Source organism: Ranitomeya imitator, chromosome 9 (genome assembly GCF_032444005.1).
Source record: "Ranitomeya imitator isolate aRanImi1 chromosome 9, aRanImi1.pri, whole genome shotgun sequence".
In the NCBI taxonomy this organism is placed as follows: Eukaryota; Metazoa; Chordata; class Amphibia; order Anura; family Dendrobatidae; genus Ranitomeya; species Ranitomeya imitator.
The window spans coordinates 12089230-12110617 of record NC_091290.1 but is presented as its reverse complement, the minus strand read 5'-3'; the positions used below and the strand labels follow the sequence as shown (position 1 = coordinate 12110617).

General features: G+C 42.8%; 1 protein-coding gene across 11 annotated transcripts in view; it reads left to right on the top strand.

Annotated features, from left to right (window-relative positions):
* The window catches only part of SHANK2 (SH3 and multiple ankyrin repeat domains 2), a 528042-nt gene that overhangs the window by 236228 nt on the left and 270426 nt on the right, over positions 1 to 21388 (top strand). For all 11 annotated transcript variants that reach the window (XM_069738610.1, XM_069738617.1, XM_069738616.1 and 8 more), the window contains one exon: positions 11245 to 11551. In XM_069738610.1, coding sequence (XP_069594711.1) covers positions 11245 to 11551 — 307 coding nt within the window. The remainder of the gene's footprint in view (positions 1 to 11244; positions 11552 to 21388) is intronic.

The following is a 21388-nucleotide window of genomic DNA, read 5'->3' as shown; positions in this document are numbered from 1 at the left end:
CCCCCATAACATATTGCTGGGACCTGTAGTCCTACGACTTTTCATCGTCATCTGACGACTTGACCTCGTATGGAGGACACCTCGGTTCCACAGGTTAATCGATTCAGTGCATGATTGATATTTGTAGTTCTACGACAGACATCTTGATATTATAATGATGCCACCGAGTAATAGTCAGCTAATGCCAAGAGTTGGTTTTGACATCTGATTTAAAATGGGTTAAGTGGTGCTGGTATTTGTAGTTCCACAGTAGCGCCATAGTATCTGGTAGTTGGATTATTGCGCTTTGTGTAACATTTCAGGGTATATTATAGCTGATCTGGCAGAAATCCAACCTTCTCTGATGTCTCGAGTGTCTCATGTTGTATGAGCGATTGTATGAGCGATTGTTGATTGATTTACATGGCACGAGCGGGAATTAAATTAGACTATTAGAACATGATTTATATAGAATTTTTTGGAAGATTTTTTTATCTTCATTTTTTCAAAACTCAAACTAATCACTCAGATGCTTGATTAAGCATTAGTCATCAGTCTCCTGTGGTGTCTAATTATTCCACATATTACATGCCACAGTGCCAGCGAGCTGCACACGTAGCCGTACATATCCCGCACCACTGGGTGGCTGCACCCTGTCCCCACCGCGCCATCAGATACCTTGTAACATCACTGGCATCCCTCTCCATCATTCTGCCTTCCAGGCTCAAAATAACAGCGGCTCTGAAGGTCACCGCCTCGCAAATCCCTCAAGTGCCGTCGTCCTTGTCCCCATTTTTATGACTATGAGTGGTTGGCATTTAGGAAGGTGAATTGAAACTTTGTCCTGTGTTTGCACAGAATTATTATAAGTTTGTGTGTCTTTGTATTGTTTAGATGATACTACGTATATGACCACAGACACAGCAGGACAGAGTCGGTCAGTTTGGCCGGTGACCCATCCAACTCTGATATCGCCGTGTGTTACTCCATTGGACGGAACAACATTTTCTGATGTTGTGCGACATCCGGGATGTTACCCAACTGATGGTGTAGGAAGTTGCCGACTAGCTACTTTGCATTTGCTAGGACATTAAGATAAAAGGTCAGATCAGCAAGCTGAATCCTTGTCCCAGGTGATTGACAGTGTAGTCACAATTTTTAATTAGGCTCAGTTTAGAGGAGCGTAATTTCTGGTCCGTCAACGGCCAGCACACAGGCAAAACATGGCTGAGTTTATGTGCTGATTAACAAATCGGTGTGTCGCGGTCCTAGTGTGGACTGGTCGTGGGTCACATGAACCTGTAGCCTCATAATATGGCTATGAAGCTGTTTAGCTGAGTCAGGAAACCCATCACAAATCAGACTGGAGAGTTTTGGCCCCCGGACACTTCGGCATGTGCACACTTCGTCCTTTTATCTCGGGTAAACCTGTCATGTTTTTTTTTTTAAATTTTGTTTCAAGAACACACCGGCGGTGTATTTTCTAGCGACTTCCAGGTCAAAGTTTTTCTTTCTTTCAATATATAAATCTATATATAATAGTGAATGGTTTCCAAGTGAAAGTCGCCTGAAGAACTTCACTGCTTTATAGCTTGTAAACCAGAAGCTGTTAAGTCAAGTGCGCACGATCCGGAGTGTCAGCGCTTCGGACACAGTGCACGTTCACTTCGTCCAAAGCGCTGCCATTCATTGAACGCAGGTGAATTTTGACGAGTTCATTGGGCGCTGTGCAAGTACGCGGCGTCCACCCCGCAGCGTTTACTGATCGCGTGCACATGCCCTTAAAGGAAGCTCTGAATTCTGAACATATTAGCACAGAGTCGTTTCTACATTGCAGTGCATATGTTTATGCTTTTTTTTTTTTTTTTTAGCATTTCTTTAGCGCTTTTTTCAGGCAGGTTATGGAGTGGACGCACCTGAAAAAGACAACATTTGCAGATACCCTACAAGTGCATTTTTCACTATGCAGTCAACATCACATAAAAAAAACTCAGTCTTGCTCCTGAAATGCTGCAACGCCGCAGCGTTTTATGGCGTACAACTACAGTATGTAAATACGCTTTTAGAGAAACAGAATGAACTAGAATGAAGAGGCTGTGGTCCCTAATGCCACTTTGGCTACCATTGGCCTCCTTTGGCTTCACTCAAGAAGTTACCTACTGGGCCATGCTGTCTGGCGCTGGTGGACAGGAGCTAATACAAGTCCACCAATCCTCCACATTATATCCGCCCTAGCACCACCGCCATGGAATTGATTGGAGTCTTTTTTTTGTGCCGGCAGGAAGAGACGTGAATCAAGCTCATAAGTGTGGCGCTAGATGGCAATAATTGGGATGATCTGTGCACTTGATGATAAGTGGCCCGCCCTCAGTGCACTTGCTGACAATTGGCCCGCCCTCAGTGCACTTGCTGACAATTGGCCCGCTCTCAGTGCACTTGCTGACAATTGGCCCGCCCTCAGTGCACTTGCTGACAATTGGCCCGCCCTCTGTGCACTTGCTGACAATTGGCCCGCCCTCAGTGCACTTGATGACCAGTGGCCCGCCCTCAGTGCACTTGCTGACAATTGGCCCACCCTCAGTGCACTTGATGACCAGTGGCCCGCCCTCAGTGCACTTGCTGACAATTGGCCCACCCTCAGTGCACTTGATGACCAGTGGCCCGCCCTCAGTGCACTTGCTGACAATTGGCCCACCCTCAGTGCACTTGCTGACAATTGGCCCACCCTCAGTGCACTTGCTGACAATTGGCCCACCCTCAGTGCACTTGATGACCAGTGACCCGCCCTCAGTGCACTTGCTGACAATTGGCCCACCCTCAGTGCACTTGCTGACAATTGGCCCGCCCTCAGTGCACTTGCTGACAATTGGCCCGCCCTCAGTGCACTTGCTGACAATTGGCCCGCCCTCAGTGCACCTGCAGCCTCATTTACATAAATAAAGTTGATTTTTTTTCAGTGTTCAAATATCCATTTGCGGACAGGAAGGTACTATATGTGTGAGCTTGTATTTTTCTATCCTAACCAACAGTGTAATTAGTTCGGTGACCCCAAAGCTCCTGCCCAGAGCTGAAGGAATGGCCATCAGCTCAATGCCAGTCAGTCTCTGGGCAGCTTTGCCGTTTACAGCAGACTGGTAGTCAGGGCCGCACATACGTAGTTACCAGTCTGTCCTCGATTACTCGTGCCGCCAGCTGAAGCCTTATCACTGCTCTGACGGCGAAGGCTCGGCAGTTTCTCCACCTGCGCTGCACCTCTGGTTACAACATTTATCACCTGAGGCCCCATGGCGGCCGCCTCTGTGGTGCGTGTGCGCGGCTCGGCTATATACATGTAGCTTTCTACAGAATAAGACATTAGCCCACATTGTGCAGAACTGATGAGACAGCAGATTTTATGTCCATTTTGTAGAACCATTTGTCTTTTTTCCCTAGGACGTCTTCAATGAGAAATGTGTTACAGACTCGGAGATCCATAAAGGTGATGCTTTGTGAATGTCGCCATTCCTGATGCGTTTCCTGCATTTCTCTCTTCATCTGAACAGAGGGATTATTTTTATATTGCAGAATTGTCATTCCATTTTATTCTTTAGTTGGTAATTAGGATTTAATGATTGCTGCTTTCTACGGCGAAGTTCGCACGTGTAAAATGCTGCTGTTATTTTTCCGCTGCATTTTTTTTTTCTTTTTGCAGTTGTTCATCAAAAAATAAATCTGTTATATTTCTTCCATTTTTGCAGGGTTTTTTGTTGTTGTTGGAGTTGCTGTTTTTGGTGCAGATTTGAAGCAGCGTCTTTTTTTTTTCTCCTTAAATTTCATCCAGAAACTCAAATGTTGAACTCAGAACACGTTTTGTGGGTTGTTTTTTTTACCAAAGGATTTTTTCAGAATTCCCAGAGAGACTTATCAGAAAAAAAATAACCCTCAGTTCTGCAGCGTCTTTAAATGTGGTAATTAGTCTTCATGAAATCACATCACTTTGCTCAAAAAAAGCAGATGGAAAAAACAAACAACATTGACGCTACATGGGAACATGGCCACAGGTTGAGTTTGGGGGTCGCACATGACGTTTGGTGGGCGTCCAGCAAGTGTCCTGGGTGCATCTGTTGAGAAGCCGCTTTGTAAATTGTCGTAGTGGTTTTCCATTGGATCGATAAAAAATGAACTGCTCATGGTTTGCTTATTATTAACCACGTGGCAATTAACAGTAAGCAGCACACCTCTGCAATGATGCTACCGCGGGCGACTGCTGCAACATTTAGGAAGTGGCTTCTTAGCAGATGAGACACGTGCTGACCCCAACCTGAGGGTATTGTCGCACAGTGCAGTTATGATGCATCCAGTTTTGTACAAAATCAAGCAATTTTTTTTAATTACTTGCAAAACTGCAGCAATTTTTGACTGCTGTGGTTCATTTGTTCTCTGGCCTTATCCTTAGAAATAAGTTGCATGATGAGTTACAGTGCAGTAAAGTGAGTCAGTCATTGTGGCATATGCAGATGCTGCAAAGGTTAAGCATGACAGATGTGGGGGCTGAATATGGCTAGTTCAGCAAAGGATTTGCCCCAGCACTAAATATCATAATCACTGAACAATTCACAAAAATGGTGCATGATATTGAAAGAACCCCAGTGAAAAGTCTTGAACTTATAGTGTAGCGCCACCTGGTGTTAACAGTGTATAGTAATGTGACCATAATGAGCCAAGTGCTGCTGGTGACACATGATTCATCACTATCCCCAAGTCTCTGCAAAGTGATCCTCAGATCATCCCATGGAAATCGCTTTCTGTCTGCTTGTTAGGAAAGGAGCTGAGCCTATGTAGTAACGTGGTAGTATAGCGGAGAATAATCCTGCACAGGAAGTGAGAAGGGACTGTGTTGTCAACTGCCAGAGGGGGAAGGAGACTGATTCTGTCCAGAGCCACCTCCCTTCCACCTTGGCAGCACTGATTAGATGTTGCTCATTGAGCAAAAAAATGCTGAAAAGGTATTTTTATGCTGGTAATATTGCACGTAAAATGCTATTAACCTCTTGGGACTTTTCACGTGAAAATGGTTCATGTGCTGTCTGTAAGTCTGTACAGCTGTTGTGTGTAAGAGCTATACTACTGAAGGATGAGGGGAATACCGCCATACACGTGAGATGGGCATATATGTTGGAGGTATGGCAGGGTATCCCACGCTACAGGGATACTCTTGCTACCCTTGCAGCCCCTAAAGCTGGAAACAACAAGGACATTTCCAACTTGCAAAATATGAGAGCAGGACAGCACTGAGCATGGACAGAGAAGAACCTCGGCACTTGTCTGTATGACAGAAGAGACTTTTACATCTGCGAGACTGATGTACTCCGGCCATACAGGGGATAGAAGGACGTTACTGTGTTCTCAGTATGGCAATGCATGCCTATGGACAGGTGTAGTGTACAGGTCCGGAGCGTTCCTGGGGCACAAGCTGAACATTCACCACAAGCGTGACGTGAAGAAGGCCCCGGCCGTGACCTGCCATCATTTAGACAGCACCCATTCTACTAATTGTTCACATTGACTCTTGTACGGCGCCCTGTCTGTGTACAGTGCCTTGCGAAAGTATTCGGCCCCCCGGAACTTTCCAACCTTTTCCCACATATCATGCTTCAAACATAAAGATACCAAATGTCAATTTTTGGTGAAGAATCAACAACAAGTGGAACACAATTGTGAAGTTGAACGAAATTTACTGGTTATTTTAAATTTCTGTGGAAATTCAAAAACTGAAAATTCAGCCCCTTTAACTTAATACTTTGTTCCACCACCTTTTGCTGCGATTACAAGTCTCTTGGGGTTTGTCTCTATCAGTTTTGTACATTGAGAGACTGAAATTCTCGCCCATTCTTCCTTGGCAAACAGCTCGAGCTCAGTGAGGTTTGATGGAGATCATTTGTGAACAGCAGTTTTCTGCTCTTTCCACAGATTCTCGATTGGATTGAGGTCTGGACTCTGACTTGGCCATTCTAACACCTGGATACGTTTATTTGTGAACCATTCCATTGTAGATTTTGCTTTATGTTTGGGATCATTGACTTGTTGGAAGGCAAATCTCCGTCCCAGTCTCAGGTCTTTTGAAGACTCCAAGTTTTCTTCAAGAATGGTCCTATATTTGGCTCCATCCATCTTCCCATCAATTTTATCCATCTTCCTTGTCCCTGCTGAAGAAAAGCAGGCCCAAACCATGATGCTGCCACCACCATGTTTGACAGTGGGGATGGTGTGTTCAGGGTGATGAGCTGTGTTGCCTTTACGCTAAACATATCGTTTGGCATTGTTGCCAAAAAGTTCAATTTTGGTTTCATCTGACCAGAGCACCTTCCTACACATGTTTGGTGTGTCTCCCAGGTGGCTTGTTGCAAACTTTAAACGACACTTTTTATGGATATCTTTGAGAAATGGCTTTCTTCTTTCCACTCTTCCATAAAGGCCAGATTTGTGCAGTGTACGACTGATTGTTGTCCTATGGACAGACTGTCCCACCTCAGCTGTAGATCTCTGCCGTTCATCCAGAGTGATCATGGGCCTCTTGGCTGCATCTCTGATCAGTCTTCTCCTTGTTTGAGATGAAAGTTTAGAGGGACGGCCGGGTCTTGGTAGATTTGCAGTGGTATGATACTCCTTCCATTTCAATATGATCGCTTGCACAGTGCTCTTTGGGATGTTTTAAAGTTTTAGAAATCATTTTGTATCCAAATCCGGCTTTAAACTTCTCCACAACAGTATCACGGAGCTGCCTGTTGTGTTCCTTGGTCTTCATGATGCTCTCTGTGCTTCACAGAGAACCCTGAGGCTATCACAGAGCAGGTGCATTTATACGGAGACTTGATTATACACAGGTGGATTATATTTATCATCATTAGGCATTTAGGACGACATTGGATCATTCAGAGATCCACAATGAACTTCTGGAGTGAGTTTGCTGCACTGAAAGTAAAGGGGCCGAATAATATTGCACGCCCCACTTTTCAGTTTTTGAATTTCCACAAAAATGTTAAATAACCAATAAATGTCATTCAACTTCACAATTGTGTTCCACTTGTTGTTGATTCTTCACCGAAAATTGACATTTTGTATCTTTATGTTTGAAGCATGATAGGTGGGAAAAGGTTGAAAAGTTCCAGGGGGCCGAATACTTTCACAAGGCACTGTATGTGCTATAGACTGGCTTTATGTAGCTGGTTATTATTGAAAGTGTTGGATATCTCAGTCCTCCCGTCTGGAGAAGCACCAGCGTCTGTCACACCATCTTACACAGTGGTGCTTAGCTAAAGCCACTTTCTTACATGTGCAGCCTTCTTCATTAAAAGGCAGGGGATGGGGTCCAGTTTCCGCCTCGCCAATGAGGCCGTTTGTATTATTTGGAGCACCATACCTAAAACGATGCCCATTAATCTGCCAATGTTAACTAGGGTCCACGTACTTTTCTTACTGTGTAGGACGTGGCTTTTCATGCTCCTTATTGATGTTTCACAAGGCGGATAACACAACATAATTGCACCCTGTAATTAGTTGTCACGAGAGAGTCCTGTTTTAGTGACAGGGTCTCTTTGAAGACGTTCTCTAAGGGGTGGGAAGACGGGATATATTCATAGCATGAGAAAAAAGTTTGAAGCCTGACTGTGGTGTTCAATATCAGGACCGTTCACAATATGGCGTTTCTGCAACAAGGAAAACCACTGACCCACGGTAAAATATGAAGAAAAATTCCAAGTGTCGTCAACTGAATAAAATCTTCAAAGCTTTATTTCAAAACATGGAATTAAAATAATTCATGGTGGTGGATAAGATATATCGCACAGACATGTTTCAGGCATGAACTGCCCGTTATCCCTCACTATAGCAAACAAATCCGTGACAAAATATATAAAACAAGCGCTGACACTACACAGGTGTGCAATAGAGAAACGAGAGTGTCACTAGACACTAGTGGATATACAGCAGTGTCATATTTGAACCTTCATAATACAAAATTGCCAGCTTTGAAGATTTTATTCCATTGCCGACACTTGGGGCACGGGATATAGTTTATGACCTGATTATCCCCAGGCTCCTATGGCAAGGATTAAAATGGACCTCATTAAGGGATGTTCACACAGAGCAGATAATAGCTGCGGAAAGTTGACCTGCAGAAAATTTTTCAGCTGCCGCCTGCTCTCGCTGTCATTAGGTGAATACAACTCTCATCATTCTCCCTTGCTCTCACTGATCTCAGCACTAGTAGAGGAGAATGATGAGAGCTGTCCTCAGCATCCGGTGCCGTGGAACAGCGCAAACAGTACCACTGCTTCCTAGGCGCCAGTATGTGTCACACTGAAGACACACGGATGTCATCTACGGTACAGACCAAAAGTTTGGACACACCTTCTCATTTCGGACTGACTGACCATCATTTCTTAAAGTAATGATGGCCACTCGTTTTTCTTTTCTTAGCTGCTTTTTTCTTGCCATAAAACAAATTCTAACAGTCTATTCAGCAGGACTATCAGCTGTGTGTCCACCAGACTTCTGCTCAACACAATGGTCCCAGCCCCATTTATAAGGCAAGAAATCCCACGTATTAAACCTGACAGGTCACACCTGTGAAGTGAAAACCATTCCCGGTGACTACCTCTTGAAGCTCATCAAGAGAATGCCAAGAGTGTGCAAAGCAGTCATCAAAGCAAAATGTGGCTACTTTGAAGAACCTAGAATATAAGACATTTACAGATGTTTCACACTTTAAGTACATAATTCCACCTGTGTTAATTCATAGTTTTGATGGCTTCAGTGTGAATGTACAATTTTCATAGTCATGAAAATACAGAAAATCTTTAAATGAGAAGGTGTGTCCAAACTTTTGGTCCGATGTGTCATCGGTGTACATGTGTGTAGGATGTTTTGCGGCCTGTGCTGCTGTTAAAAAAACAACATAGCATATTTTGCCCATGGACACATGTTGCATCTTTCACAGCTTTTTTTTTTTACTTCAGTTGAGTTGAAAAAGGCTTTGCACCAAAAATGCATCAAAAACTGCACACAATAAAAACGTGCCAACGTCTGCAAATGAAAAAAAGAGTGCAGAAGACAAACCCAGCATGGAAAATACAGTGGAAGTCACTGTCAGCAGCTCAACCCTCTCCCATATTAGCTTGTGCAGAATGGAGGAGGTGGGAAATAAGAGGAATCGGCATGATAACTCGCAGCCCAAAAACATTTCTAGTGCTAATAATCTTAAGTCATAAGTTGATTGTATCGGCGCTGATTCCATCCAAGCCCTGTGGAATAGGCCTCTTGTAGGGTTGCACAATGGTAAAATGTGCCCGTCTGATAATGTTTTCTGCACCTTTAAATGAAAATATATAAAATTATATCCTTAGCTTAAATATCTGATTATTAAGCAGACTAGATGGTGGCCCGATTCTAACGCATTGGGTATTCTAGAATATGCATGTCCACGTATTATATTGCACAGTCCACGTAGTATATTGCCCAGCCACGTAGTATATTGCCCAGCCACGTAATATATTGCCCAGCCACGTAGTATATTGCCCAGCCACGTAGTATATTGCCCAGCGCACGTAGTATATTGTACAGCCCACGTAGTATATTGCACAGCCCACGTAGTATATTGTACATCCCACGTAGTATATTGTACAGCCCACGTAGTATATTGCCCAGCCACGTAGTATATTGCCCAGCAACGTAGTATATTGCCCAGCCACGTAGTATATTGCCCAGCAACGTAGTATATTGCCCAGTGACGTAGTATATTGCCCAGTGACGTAGTATATTGCCCAGTCACGTAGTATATTGCCCAGCCACGTAGTATATTGCCCAGTGACGTAGTATATTGCCCAGTCACGTAGTATATTGCCCAGTCACGTAGTATATTGCCCAGTCACGTAGTATATTGCCCAGCCGCGTAGTATATTGCACAGCGACGTAGTATACAGCACAGAGCCACGCGGTATCTAACACAGCCCACGTAGTATATTGCCCAGCCGCGTAGTATATTGCACAGCGACGTAGTGTACAGCACAGAGCCACGCGGTATCTAACACAGCCCACGTAGTATACAGCAGTGTGGGCACCATATCCTTGTTAAAAAATATTTAAAATAAAAAATAGTTATATACTCACCCCTGGGATCCAGCGGAGCTCCGGCGATACGCACGCGGCGGCTGCCATCTTCCGTTCCCAGGATGCATTGCGAAATTCCCCAGATGACTTAGCGGTCTCGTGAGACCGCTAAGTGTTCTGGGTAATTTCGCAATGCATCGCCGGGAACGGAAGATGGCAGCCGCCGCGTGCGTATCGCCGGACAACGGAGTGTGAGTATAGCAGGTTTTGGGTTTTTTTTTTCTTAACATTAGATCTTTTTACTATTGATGCCGCATAGGCAGCATCAATGGTAAAAGGTTGGGGACACACAGGGTTAATAGCGGCGGTTACGGAGTGCGTTACCCGTGGCATAACGCGGTCCGTTACCGCCGGCATTAACCCTGTGTGAGCGGTGACCGGAGGGGAGTATGCGGGCGCCGGGCAGTGACTGCGGGGAGTAAGGAGCGGCCATTTTCTTCCGGACTGTGCCCGTCGCTGATTGGTCATGGCTGTTTTGCCGCGACCAATCAGTGACTTGGATTTCCATGACAGACAGAGGCCGCGACCAATGAATATCTGTGACAGACAGATGCCTCGCAGCACATTTCCCATCATCTTCGCCTCTATATGATATGATCTAACAGTTATTACGTTCCATACGTGTGTATACCATAATCTGCATGTCTCTACATCCCTCCGCCCGTCGCTTCGCCATCCATGAACATCTATTGGTCTGTAAATAGATTGAGCCCAACATTTTTGACACCCTTTGAATTATAGTTACAGCCCCATGCTAGGAGGCGGCTTGTGTATGACATATGTTTTTGCATCGGGAACCGTGCAGAACCTGGCGGTATTCTTTGTTAATTTCTCAATGTCAGATTGAATATATCTGAGAGTTCTCGCGGTGCATTTCATTAAATTGTCCAATTTGACACGTCTGTCACAGCAGACGGCTAGATTTCTGTGCTCCCACGAGGGTGTTGTCATTTAACCTTCCTTCTTTCTTGGCCTGGTTGTGTCAGTAAAATAAAGTCATAAAGCCGAACGCTGAGTGCAGGTGTTTAGTGTATGGAATGGCGGAGTGATGTGGATCGCGCACAGTACCAGGTCCTAGTGCACATGGTTTTTTTTATATATACATTTTTTTTTTTGCAGTGCCATTCAGGGAAGCGCCCAGCTACTCTCATCGGAGAAGGGGGCCGCAGCACACCTTGACAGCACCAAGAGTCCTCCTTCGATCCAACAGCGACAACAACCTGAACGTGAATAATATCCCTGAGTGGTCCGCCGCCTCGGCCTCTTTACACCGCAGCCTTTCACCACAGCTACTGCAACAGATGCAGAATAATCCAAATGGAACTGTGAAAACTATTGGGAGCTATTCCCAAGTACCACGGAGCCGCTCACCTTCCCTGAACCGCTTAGGAGAGGATGCAAAAAGGCAGCAGCACAGACACGTCAGGTAAGACCTCCGCAAAATCTCAGTCTTGGGGTCTACCTCCACCTCTAATTGCATTGTAATTTTCATTATTATCACAGAGGACATATGATATAATATATTTGTAAATCCTTCTGTAAAAAAGACCCTGGTGGCAAGTGACCCAAATGGCACTATCCTCTACTGGACCCCTGGTTCTCGTTGTGCAGAACAGAACAGTGGTCCATTAAAGGGTCTTTCTGGAGGTCCGTCTAACCTTGAGTTCTTGGTACCGCATATGATTTTTTTCATTCAGAATATGAACCTCAGTGTCAGGACTGTCCGCTGGTCTCCTGACCCGAACTCCTCCTGAGCCCTATATATGCCTATGAGGCTGTTCAGTTTAGGTCAGGAGACCCGCGGTGGGTTCAAACTTTGTGGTCCTTGCTCGGGCCGTGAATATCGGACACGTTAAACTGGTCTAAAGCAAAGGCTCTGTTAATGGTAAAGCCGAAGTCGGGACAGTCTTATAATGCTCCAACGGCAGGTCAACGTAGTCAATTCTATAAATATGCGATGAAGGTGTCCTTAAAACAATCTGCCCCCTTTAAAAAGAAAAAAAAATGTATTTTGTGCAGTATATATTTTTACCTGGGTCCTTTAGATCTACTTTCCTATACAGGTATTCTAAGAAGGCGTACTGTCCTGATGGAAGGAAAAAGGGTCCATTAAAACAGTGAATTAGAGCCTCATCGATTAGTTTGTTGTATCTGTAAAACTGTGGCCACATCTTGCTGGCCAACGTCTGCCATGTGCTCCACATCTCGGCGTCTCCTGTAGGTTTTTATTTTTATTTTTTTTAAAGATTTTGCTTACCGTAATTCTTTTTTTTTCGCTTTTCCTTCTTGTCTTAGTAAATTGACAACTGGGCATTACCATCCTTTTGTTTTTCCAAAGGGTTGTGTCTCTGGATATCGCACACTGATTGGACAGTGTCAGACTGTGAAGGGTCACCCAAATGGAAAGACCCCACTATCGATTTATTTAGACATTTTGTAGACAGGAAAAATTGGAGTTTAAGGCTATGTGCACACGTCAGGATTCCTTGCAGAAATTTCCTGAACAAAACCGGACATTTTCTGCAAGAAATCCGCATGCGTTTTTTTTTGAGTTTTTCTCACGTTTTTTTTGCTGATTTTTTTTTCCCCAGAGGTTCCCAATGCAATAATGTAGTGGGAAATCCGCCAAAAATCCGCAAATTAATGAACATGATGCGTTTTTTACCGCGATGCGTTTTTTTGCGAACAAAAAAGCAACATATGCACAAAAATTGCGGAATGCATTATAAATGATGGGATGCATATGTACGCGTTTTTTAAGCTTTTTATTGTGTTTTTATAGCAAAAAAACACGAAAAATCCTGAACGTGTGCACATAGCCTTAATAGTTAAAAGGATAAGCTTTATTTAGGTGAAAATGCAAATTAAAAAGACAGACAGACAGATAACAATCGCTGACTGGCAATAATGTATCAAAATTGATGTAAGTATATACTACGGATCAAAAATGCCTCAATAATAATGGCATCAAAGTCAAATTATTCAGTCAATTGATTACCTCCCCTTGAGAAAGCAAGTGAAAACACGGAAATCACACGTCGGGGACTTCTGTACTTAATCTTGGTAACAACCCTGGCCTCCCTCATCTATGGGTACGATGGGACCATTGTTGAATTTACACATACCAAGCTTGATACAATTTGACTATGTTGCCATTATTATTGAGGCATATTTGATCTACTCATAGTATATACTTACATCAATTTTGACACACTGTTGCCAAATTATGTCTGTCTATATGCATTTCTACATAATTGTTATCTTTGTATAAATAACTTTTACCTTTTTAACTATTTAAACTCCAGTTGCTCACGTCTACAATATTTCTTAGGAGTGGTTTTATTTTTGTTTTCTTGTGAAATTCTTGTGATTTTCTTGTGAAATACTCATCTACACATGGTGGTTCTATTCACAAGCATTATGCACTTGGGTTTTCCTTTTCGTATTTAGACATTTCCATCAGGAATAACAGAGGATCCGCACTATGCAGCCTTCTAAGGAAAAAGTTCCAAAATTGTTATTTATGGGTAATATGTAAAAAGAGGGGAAAAAAAGTTTTGTAAGTTTCAGGGTTTTTTTTTCTCAAGAAGCAAGGCCACTATTGCCCTTTGAGTCTGATGTACAGCTTTCAGCATCAAAGGCGAAACATGGACAGGAGATTTTGAATCTTCATACAGGCGAGACCTGGCGGAGCTTATCATCGTAGTTTATAGTATTTAGAACAGAGACTTTGGTGACACTAAAGTACGAGGAGGTACTGGGGTCATATGAGACTCCTTTTTGCTCAGGGGTAATCCTTAGACCTGCCCGCAGTAGAAAAACCAATGATGGATTGTCACCTTTGGCAAAGCGCCAATCACTTCCTAGGAGGAACGTTTAAATGTCTTGTCAGCGCGTTATTACACATAGCTAATGGATCAGGACCCAGAAGGAAAGGACCTGTTATCGCACACACAACCATCGCATGTCCAACAACTCCACAGTTATCCCATTATGTTTTTGATTCAGGTAATTTTCAATGCAAGTAATCAAAATCTATTTGGAAAAAAAGTGTTTCCTCCTTCCACTCAATAAAGTGTCTCCTAGAGAGGTTAAACACGTATAAAATAGATAAATATATATATATACACACACACACACACACACACACACACACACACACACACACACACACACACACACACACACACACACACACGCACACACACTAAATGAACTCAGAACTAAGGTATGTGTCAGTTCACACAGTTAGAGCTTATGTGCTAGTTCCCATCTGACAGCAGAGTGCAGTCGGTTTCAATGATTGGAGAAGACAATCTAATATTATATTTAAAAGAAAAACACCCAAAGCAAAATATAAAAGAGTTTTCCACATATATAATTTTTTAAATAGAATTACACTAGTGGTAACGTTTGTTCCTATATTTGTAAGTATTTGCTGTAGATATATCTGCATCAAATATGACTCTTGTCAGGAAAAATACTGCATAAAAACCCCACACATTTTTGTCTCCTTGTTTGGGTATTTTTTTTCATGACTGTGGATTTTTTTTCTCTATTCATTAAAATAGGTGAAAAAGCACTGAAAGAATTGACATTCTGCAGATATGAAATGGCTTCAAGTCTGCTTTGAAAAAATAAGGCGCGTGTGCATGAGATTTCAGAAATCGCATTTACTTTGCTGGGACAGTAACATGCTGCATTTTTCACAGTTACTTTTAGGCTGTGTGCACACGTAGCAGATTTTTCACGTTTTGTTTTTGCCTTTTTTTCGCTATAAAAATGTGAAAAAAACGCATACATTATGCATCCCATCATTTAGAATGCATTCCGCAATTTTTGTGCAAATGATGTGGCATCGCGGTAAAAAAAACGCAGCATGTTCATTAATTTTGTGGATTTTTTGCGGATTTCCCACTATATTATTGCATTGGGAACCTCTGGAAAAATCCGCAAAAAAAAAACAACAACGCACCAAAAACACGGTAAAAACGCGAGAAAAACGCATGCGGATTTCATGCAGATAATGTCCTGTTTTGCTCAGTAATGTGTGCACATAGCCTAATAAATCTGTGTTATTGGTATACAGTGCTTGTGCAGATGTAGGAGCTGCCACCTCCATAGCTGCTCTATAGGTGCCGGTGGTTGTCATTCCCTTTGAATGAACGACATGGTGGCAAAAGAGTAACCAGGCAATCGCTATCGCCGTTGTGTGCTGCAGTCGTCACATTGGTGGCTGTTGCCTTTGTGGTCTGCTATGGGCCCAAACTGTTTTATCTCACCCTCCTAGTCTATATCGCTTGCACTGCTACGAGGGAGAACACAGCGCTCTGTGGTGGCACAACGAATGTCCGAGGTATAGAGACCCATTGGGACGTCATCAGGGTCCTTGCATCGACCCTAAATTCAGAAAGTGCCCTTTATTCGTTTTCATATCCTTTCTAAACCTTCCCCTGCGATACCATTGTAGGATGAGATAAAACATGGGCAGATTCCCGTCCGTGCCTCTATTTTTGGCTCTCGTCATTCTCTGCGGTGAGGAAGGGCTGTGATATTTATATGTTAATGTATTCCGTCTTTAGCCCTTTAGTAAAAACTGAAACATTTATACAGCAAGAAAACAGACAGCAAGAAATGAAATGCCAAAGCCAATCTTTCTGGGGACGTGGTCCTCTGAGGATGGCATCTTTAATGCATGCATTTGGCTCCACACGTGCCGGGTCCAGTTTGTATATTCTCTCGGCAGTGAGATGAAGGTGATGGTGGATAAATGCTTCAACCCATCTACAGACAGTCATTCATCCGATCGTCCGCCTTTTAATACAACGTTGACTTCATTCATACTCTTCCCTCGATAATATCCGCTGTTTGCCAGAGCGTGGCTCTGTGATAAAGCAAACCCTTTAGAGTAAGTTCCCATGTTATGTATTTGCTGCAGATTTTCCACCAGATTTGTGTGCAGAAAATCCACAACCTAACCCCTCATTCATACGTCCAGTGTTTTGCAAAAATGAGGACATCTTATAAAAGTATCATTCAGTTCAGAACTTCAGATGGCTTCTTTTCGGAATTGCTTGGAGGTGGTAAATGATTCAAGCCATTTTGACTATTATGCAGAGGTTTACTCTTTGCTTTATTTCTGCTTTCTTAATATGTTGCCTGTACATAATTTAAAAAGTGTTTTCCCAACACTTCGCCTTGGCCTCTTTCCTCAGGAGCCTCTTATTCTTGCACAGTTCGGTCACATTAGAAGCCAATAGTTGTCACCGCTTGATGGGTCCTTTAAGTCTCTGTCCTGTTTCCCACTGCAAAAAAGCCTTAAGCCACAAACGTTTTACAGTACTTCTATATGGACTTTCAATATCATTTGTATAGCAGAGATATGAGGAGCGAGTGTGATATTATAAGCCAGGCCACCCTATAGATGTAGATCTATATATATATATAAATCATGAGTTTTAAGTGCCTCACTATCTGTTGAGATGCTGTTTTGACAGCAATTAATCATTCTCCTTGACATTTGTCATTGTCACAGTGTTCCCTGGGTTTATTCTATTTTGGTCTAGTAAAAAGAAAAAATACTCTGCATGAATATAAAATACAGATCGTGAAAGGGGTTTTCCTCTAGTGGACAACACCTGCCTAATGCTGAGCCCCATGCAAAATAAAAACAATATATAGTCTCCTCCTGGAGTGGCGCTAATCCATCTATGTCTGCGCTGCTGTTCCTGGCAGGTGACTTGACGTTGATGTGTACTGTGAGGGGTGCAGCCAATTCTAATTTCTAGTTGTCTTTGAGCTAGTGGGTGTAGATAAGCTGCTATGATGTCCGCCATGCACATCACATACAGACAGGGATTCCTGCTCCCCTTTCCCTATGTAGCTCATGTGCGGAAGCAGCATGGAGAACATTATACAGCAGTACTGAGCAGCGTAGCTGTGAATCCAGATCTACAGTCACCTAAAACAGTTAATAGAAAGCTGAAGTATGGAGGCACATCCTGTGACGCTCGATTCCAGTCACTTGAGTACCACTCTCTCCCACTCGCTATTTAGCCTGGCGGCTCCGTGGCCTCTACTAATGAGAAACAGGACTGTTTTATGCTTTCCACCGCTCTACCAGAAAGTATGGATGTGCTTATGGCGTATCTAATTCATAACATCAGTGCATTGCTGGATGTGCGCAGGCGATATATAGAGCACGAAATAGGACAAAACATGGCATGTTAATGGCGTCTGCTTAGTACTAAGGTAACTAGGTGGTAGCTCATAGCAAAGGATATCTGAGACCCAAACAGGACAGCGAGGACCAGGTTGCATCAATCCTTAGTTTTTGTAGAAGGATCCATGTTCATACTTTTTTGCTTTTGTCTTTCTATACATCCATGTACCTCCAATTTCACAAACGCAGAGGATTTTTATTTTTCCAAAACACGTGCAATCCATTAGTGACAGATTTGCAGCCTGTCGTAATGGTCGCTCATCTTCCCTTGAGCTTCTCTTAGGCACAGATATCCCTGTGATCTCCCAGGTGAGGCGTGAATGGCAGCTTGGCCACTGTTACTGACCTTTATAAAGTCCGCTCAGGTTCCTCCTCATCACCTGGGCGCAGATTCTTCAGGGGTGACTTACAGGACATGTTTCGCCAGCGGCCGACATCCTCCAGGCATTTATTATTCTTGTAAACCATTGGAAGGAAGATGCATGTATCCGGCATCCTGCCCTTTACAGCTCCTTTAATTACCATCCAATATCACGCTCTCTAGACATTTGGACACTTTCTAGTAAAGTCGTGTTTTTGTTATTGCAGTTTTTTCTGCTGAAAGGAAGAATAAATATGGAGGTCACAGCCGGCTGCGTTCTATAGGGAGCGGTCCCTCGAGACTTCGGGGAAATAAACTACCCCGAATATGCAGATCCACTCATTGTAGCACACGGAACACACTCTTTTCTAATCCTCGAGGATGTCAGACTTCTTACTATTTCTCTAGGCAATCTGATAACTTGCCGCGCACTGAATCACTTAAAGAGACGCCTTTATCGTTGATTTGTCCTTTCGCAACTGGAAAATGCTGACTGGGCACCTGGACTGGGCAAACATAGCCTTTTAATAGCCAGTGTTTCCACCTCAAGTCTCAATAATTGCCCCAGATTGTTTTCAGGCTCCTTGCCCAAGAAATAAGGAATGAGCAATTTATGAGTATGTTCACATGTGGCAAATATGAAATATTTCTGAAAAAAATAAATGCACAGGAAATTACAGTAGCTGATTTGGGAATGAGACTTCACAGCAGTTTTCATCATTTTCAATATCATTTCTCAAAACAGTTCTGTGCATTTCATTGCAGAATCTCTACTGTAGATGCAGCCATGGGCACGTAGACTTACGGATCATTCCCGTACACCGTGTGTATTGCATTTTTCACTGCTGAATTACATGCAGAGAATCTGCTGCAAAGCAGCATTGGGGATTAGTTTTTCCCAAAATGTCAGAACGTAAATTGATCAGTGCTACAGATTTGATACAGGAAAGATATACAGTATATCTTTGTACCGTGTTAGCCAGTAGATAGAATAATATTTGGAATTGAGAGTCCTCAGTGTTTGATACCTTTTAATGGCTAATTGAAAAGATGGTAACAAATTGCAAACTTTTGAGATTACTCAGGCCTCTTCCTCAGGTATAGACTAATACAACATCTGAAGAATCACATATTTATACACAGCACAACACAGAACTGTCATTATTTGAGAGTGATAAACAGTTGTGTCCATAATTATTGGAACAGTTCTTAGATAAGGAGTGAATGTTTTATTGTCCTCTGATTGGGGTCTGGTTCTTTGTTATGATGTCCCATAAGGTGTGAAGTGCAAATTCCTTAATTGATGTAAAAAGACATAAATCCATGCGACACATTCATTCCAGCACTAAGTGTGTCAAAGGTTGTCATAAGTTTATACTCCCAAATTCTCCTGTCTCTCTGAGATTTGAAGTTACCTTTCAATACAAGTAATTTCATGTCCATAATGCTGTGATCAGGGAGACAAAAATGTTTGGCCACAGGTAGATCCATTCTTTTTTCTCTTATTGTGTGTCGGTGAGAATTTATCCTTGTACTCAGTTTTTGCCCTGTCTCCTCAACATACAGTGGGATGCGATGGGAAGTAAAATGGCTCCAAAGTATGCAAATCTTTTCATGGCCAAGCCTGAAAGTGACTTTTTGTCCTCATGTCCCATCAGGCCTCTGGCGTACTACCGCTACATTGATGACATTTCAATCATCTGGACAGAGTCTGAGCCGCAGCTAAAGACGTTCCATCAACAGTTTAATCAATTTCATCCCACCATCAACTTAACACTCAACTACTCCTGCACTGAAATTAACTTTTTGGACACCATCATTAAACTGCAGAACAATGAAATAGAGACATCCCTGTATCAGAAGCCAATCGACCGCCCAACATACCTTAAATGGGACAGTTTCCATCCAAAACACATAAAAAACTCTATCGTCTACAGCCAAGCCATCAGATACAATCGTATATGTTCCAACCCCATGGATAGAGATGAACACCTTGGTCGCCTTATAAAGACCTTTTTTGAATCAGGGCTACCACCCAAGAACAATTGAAAACCAGATTACAAGAGCAACCAGAATATCGAGGAATCACCTGCTACATTACAAAGCTAAAGAAGAAAATAACCGGGTACCTCTAGTAGTTACCTACAATCCAAATCTGGAGGTGCTAAGGGGAGCTGCACGGAAATTACAACCTTTACTACAAAAAGATGCCCGCTTACAATCCATTTTTCTAGACCCCCCCCCCTACTGTGTTTTAGGCAGCCCCCAAATCTGAGAAGCATCATTGTCAGAAGCTCCCTGTCCTCTCCAACAGCTGCCGGAACCTTTCCTTGCAACCAGAAAGAGTGTAAAACTTGTCCATTTATAATGACTAGTGATGAGCGAATATACTCGTTACTTGAGATTTCTCGAGCATTCTCGGGGGTCCTCCAAGCATTTTTTTTAGTGCTCGGAGATTTAGTTTTTCTTGCCGCAGCTGAATGATGTACATCTGTTAGCCAGCATAAGTACATGTGGGAGTTGCCTGATTGCTAGAGAATCCCCACATGTACTTATGCTGGCTAACAGATGTAAATCATTCAGCTGCGGCAAGAAAAACTAAAATTCCGAGCACTAAAAAATACTCAGAGGACCCCCGAGCATGCTCGAGAATCTCGAGCAACGAGTATATTCACTCATCACTAATAATGACCACGGACAAGATTAAGATCCCCAATTCACATCAGGACTGCAAGATCCCAGATTCTTTCAGCTGCGTCACATCTAATGTGGTGTACTTAATTATTTGTACTAAATGTCCAACTGGGGGTCTGTATGTTGGGGAGACAGGGCAGAAACTGAGGACAAGGATAAATTCTCACCGCCACACAATAAGAGAAAAAAGAATGGATCTACCTGTGGCCAAAGATTTTTGCATGCCTGATCACAGCATCATGGACCTGAAATTACTTGTATTGAAAGGCAACTTCAGATCTCAGAGAGACAGGAGAATCTGGGAGTATAAACTTATGACAACCTTTGACACACTTAGTGCTGGAATGAATGTGTCTCATGAATTTATGTCTTTTTACATCAATTAAGGAATGTAACCTTATGGGACATCATAACACAGAACCAGTCCCCAATCAGAGGACAATAAAACATTCACTCCTTATCTAAGAACTGTTCCAATTATGGACACCACTGTTTATCACTCTCCATGACAGCCCTGTGTTGTGCTGCGTATAAATATGTGATTCTTCAGATATTGTATTAGTCTCTGCCTGATGAAGAGGCCTGAGTAGTCCCGAAAGCTTGCAATTTGTTACCATCTTTTCAGTTAGCCATTAAAAGGTATCAACCATTGAGGACTCTCAATTCCAAATAATATGTTACAGATTTTTAATTTATGCTGCAGATGTCGCTTTAGATTTGCATTGTAATGTGCAAAAAAAGCTGCATTTCTGGGTTTTCCACTGCAGTTCTCAGATTTTCTGCTGCTTATTCTGCTGAATTTCTAGTTCACAGAGGAAAGTTGTGCAATAAAAGGTTAGGAGGACCCTGGCCCTGTGGTAACGTCGGTGGTCGGTAGCTGCCCATAATATTGGTTGTCACTTTCTAAAGGGGTTGTCCACTCCTTTATAATCCCCTTTTGCTAGTATAGTCTGTATATATCTGTGTAATGCATGGACTTCTAAACA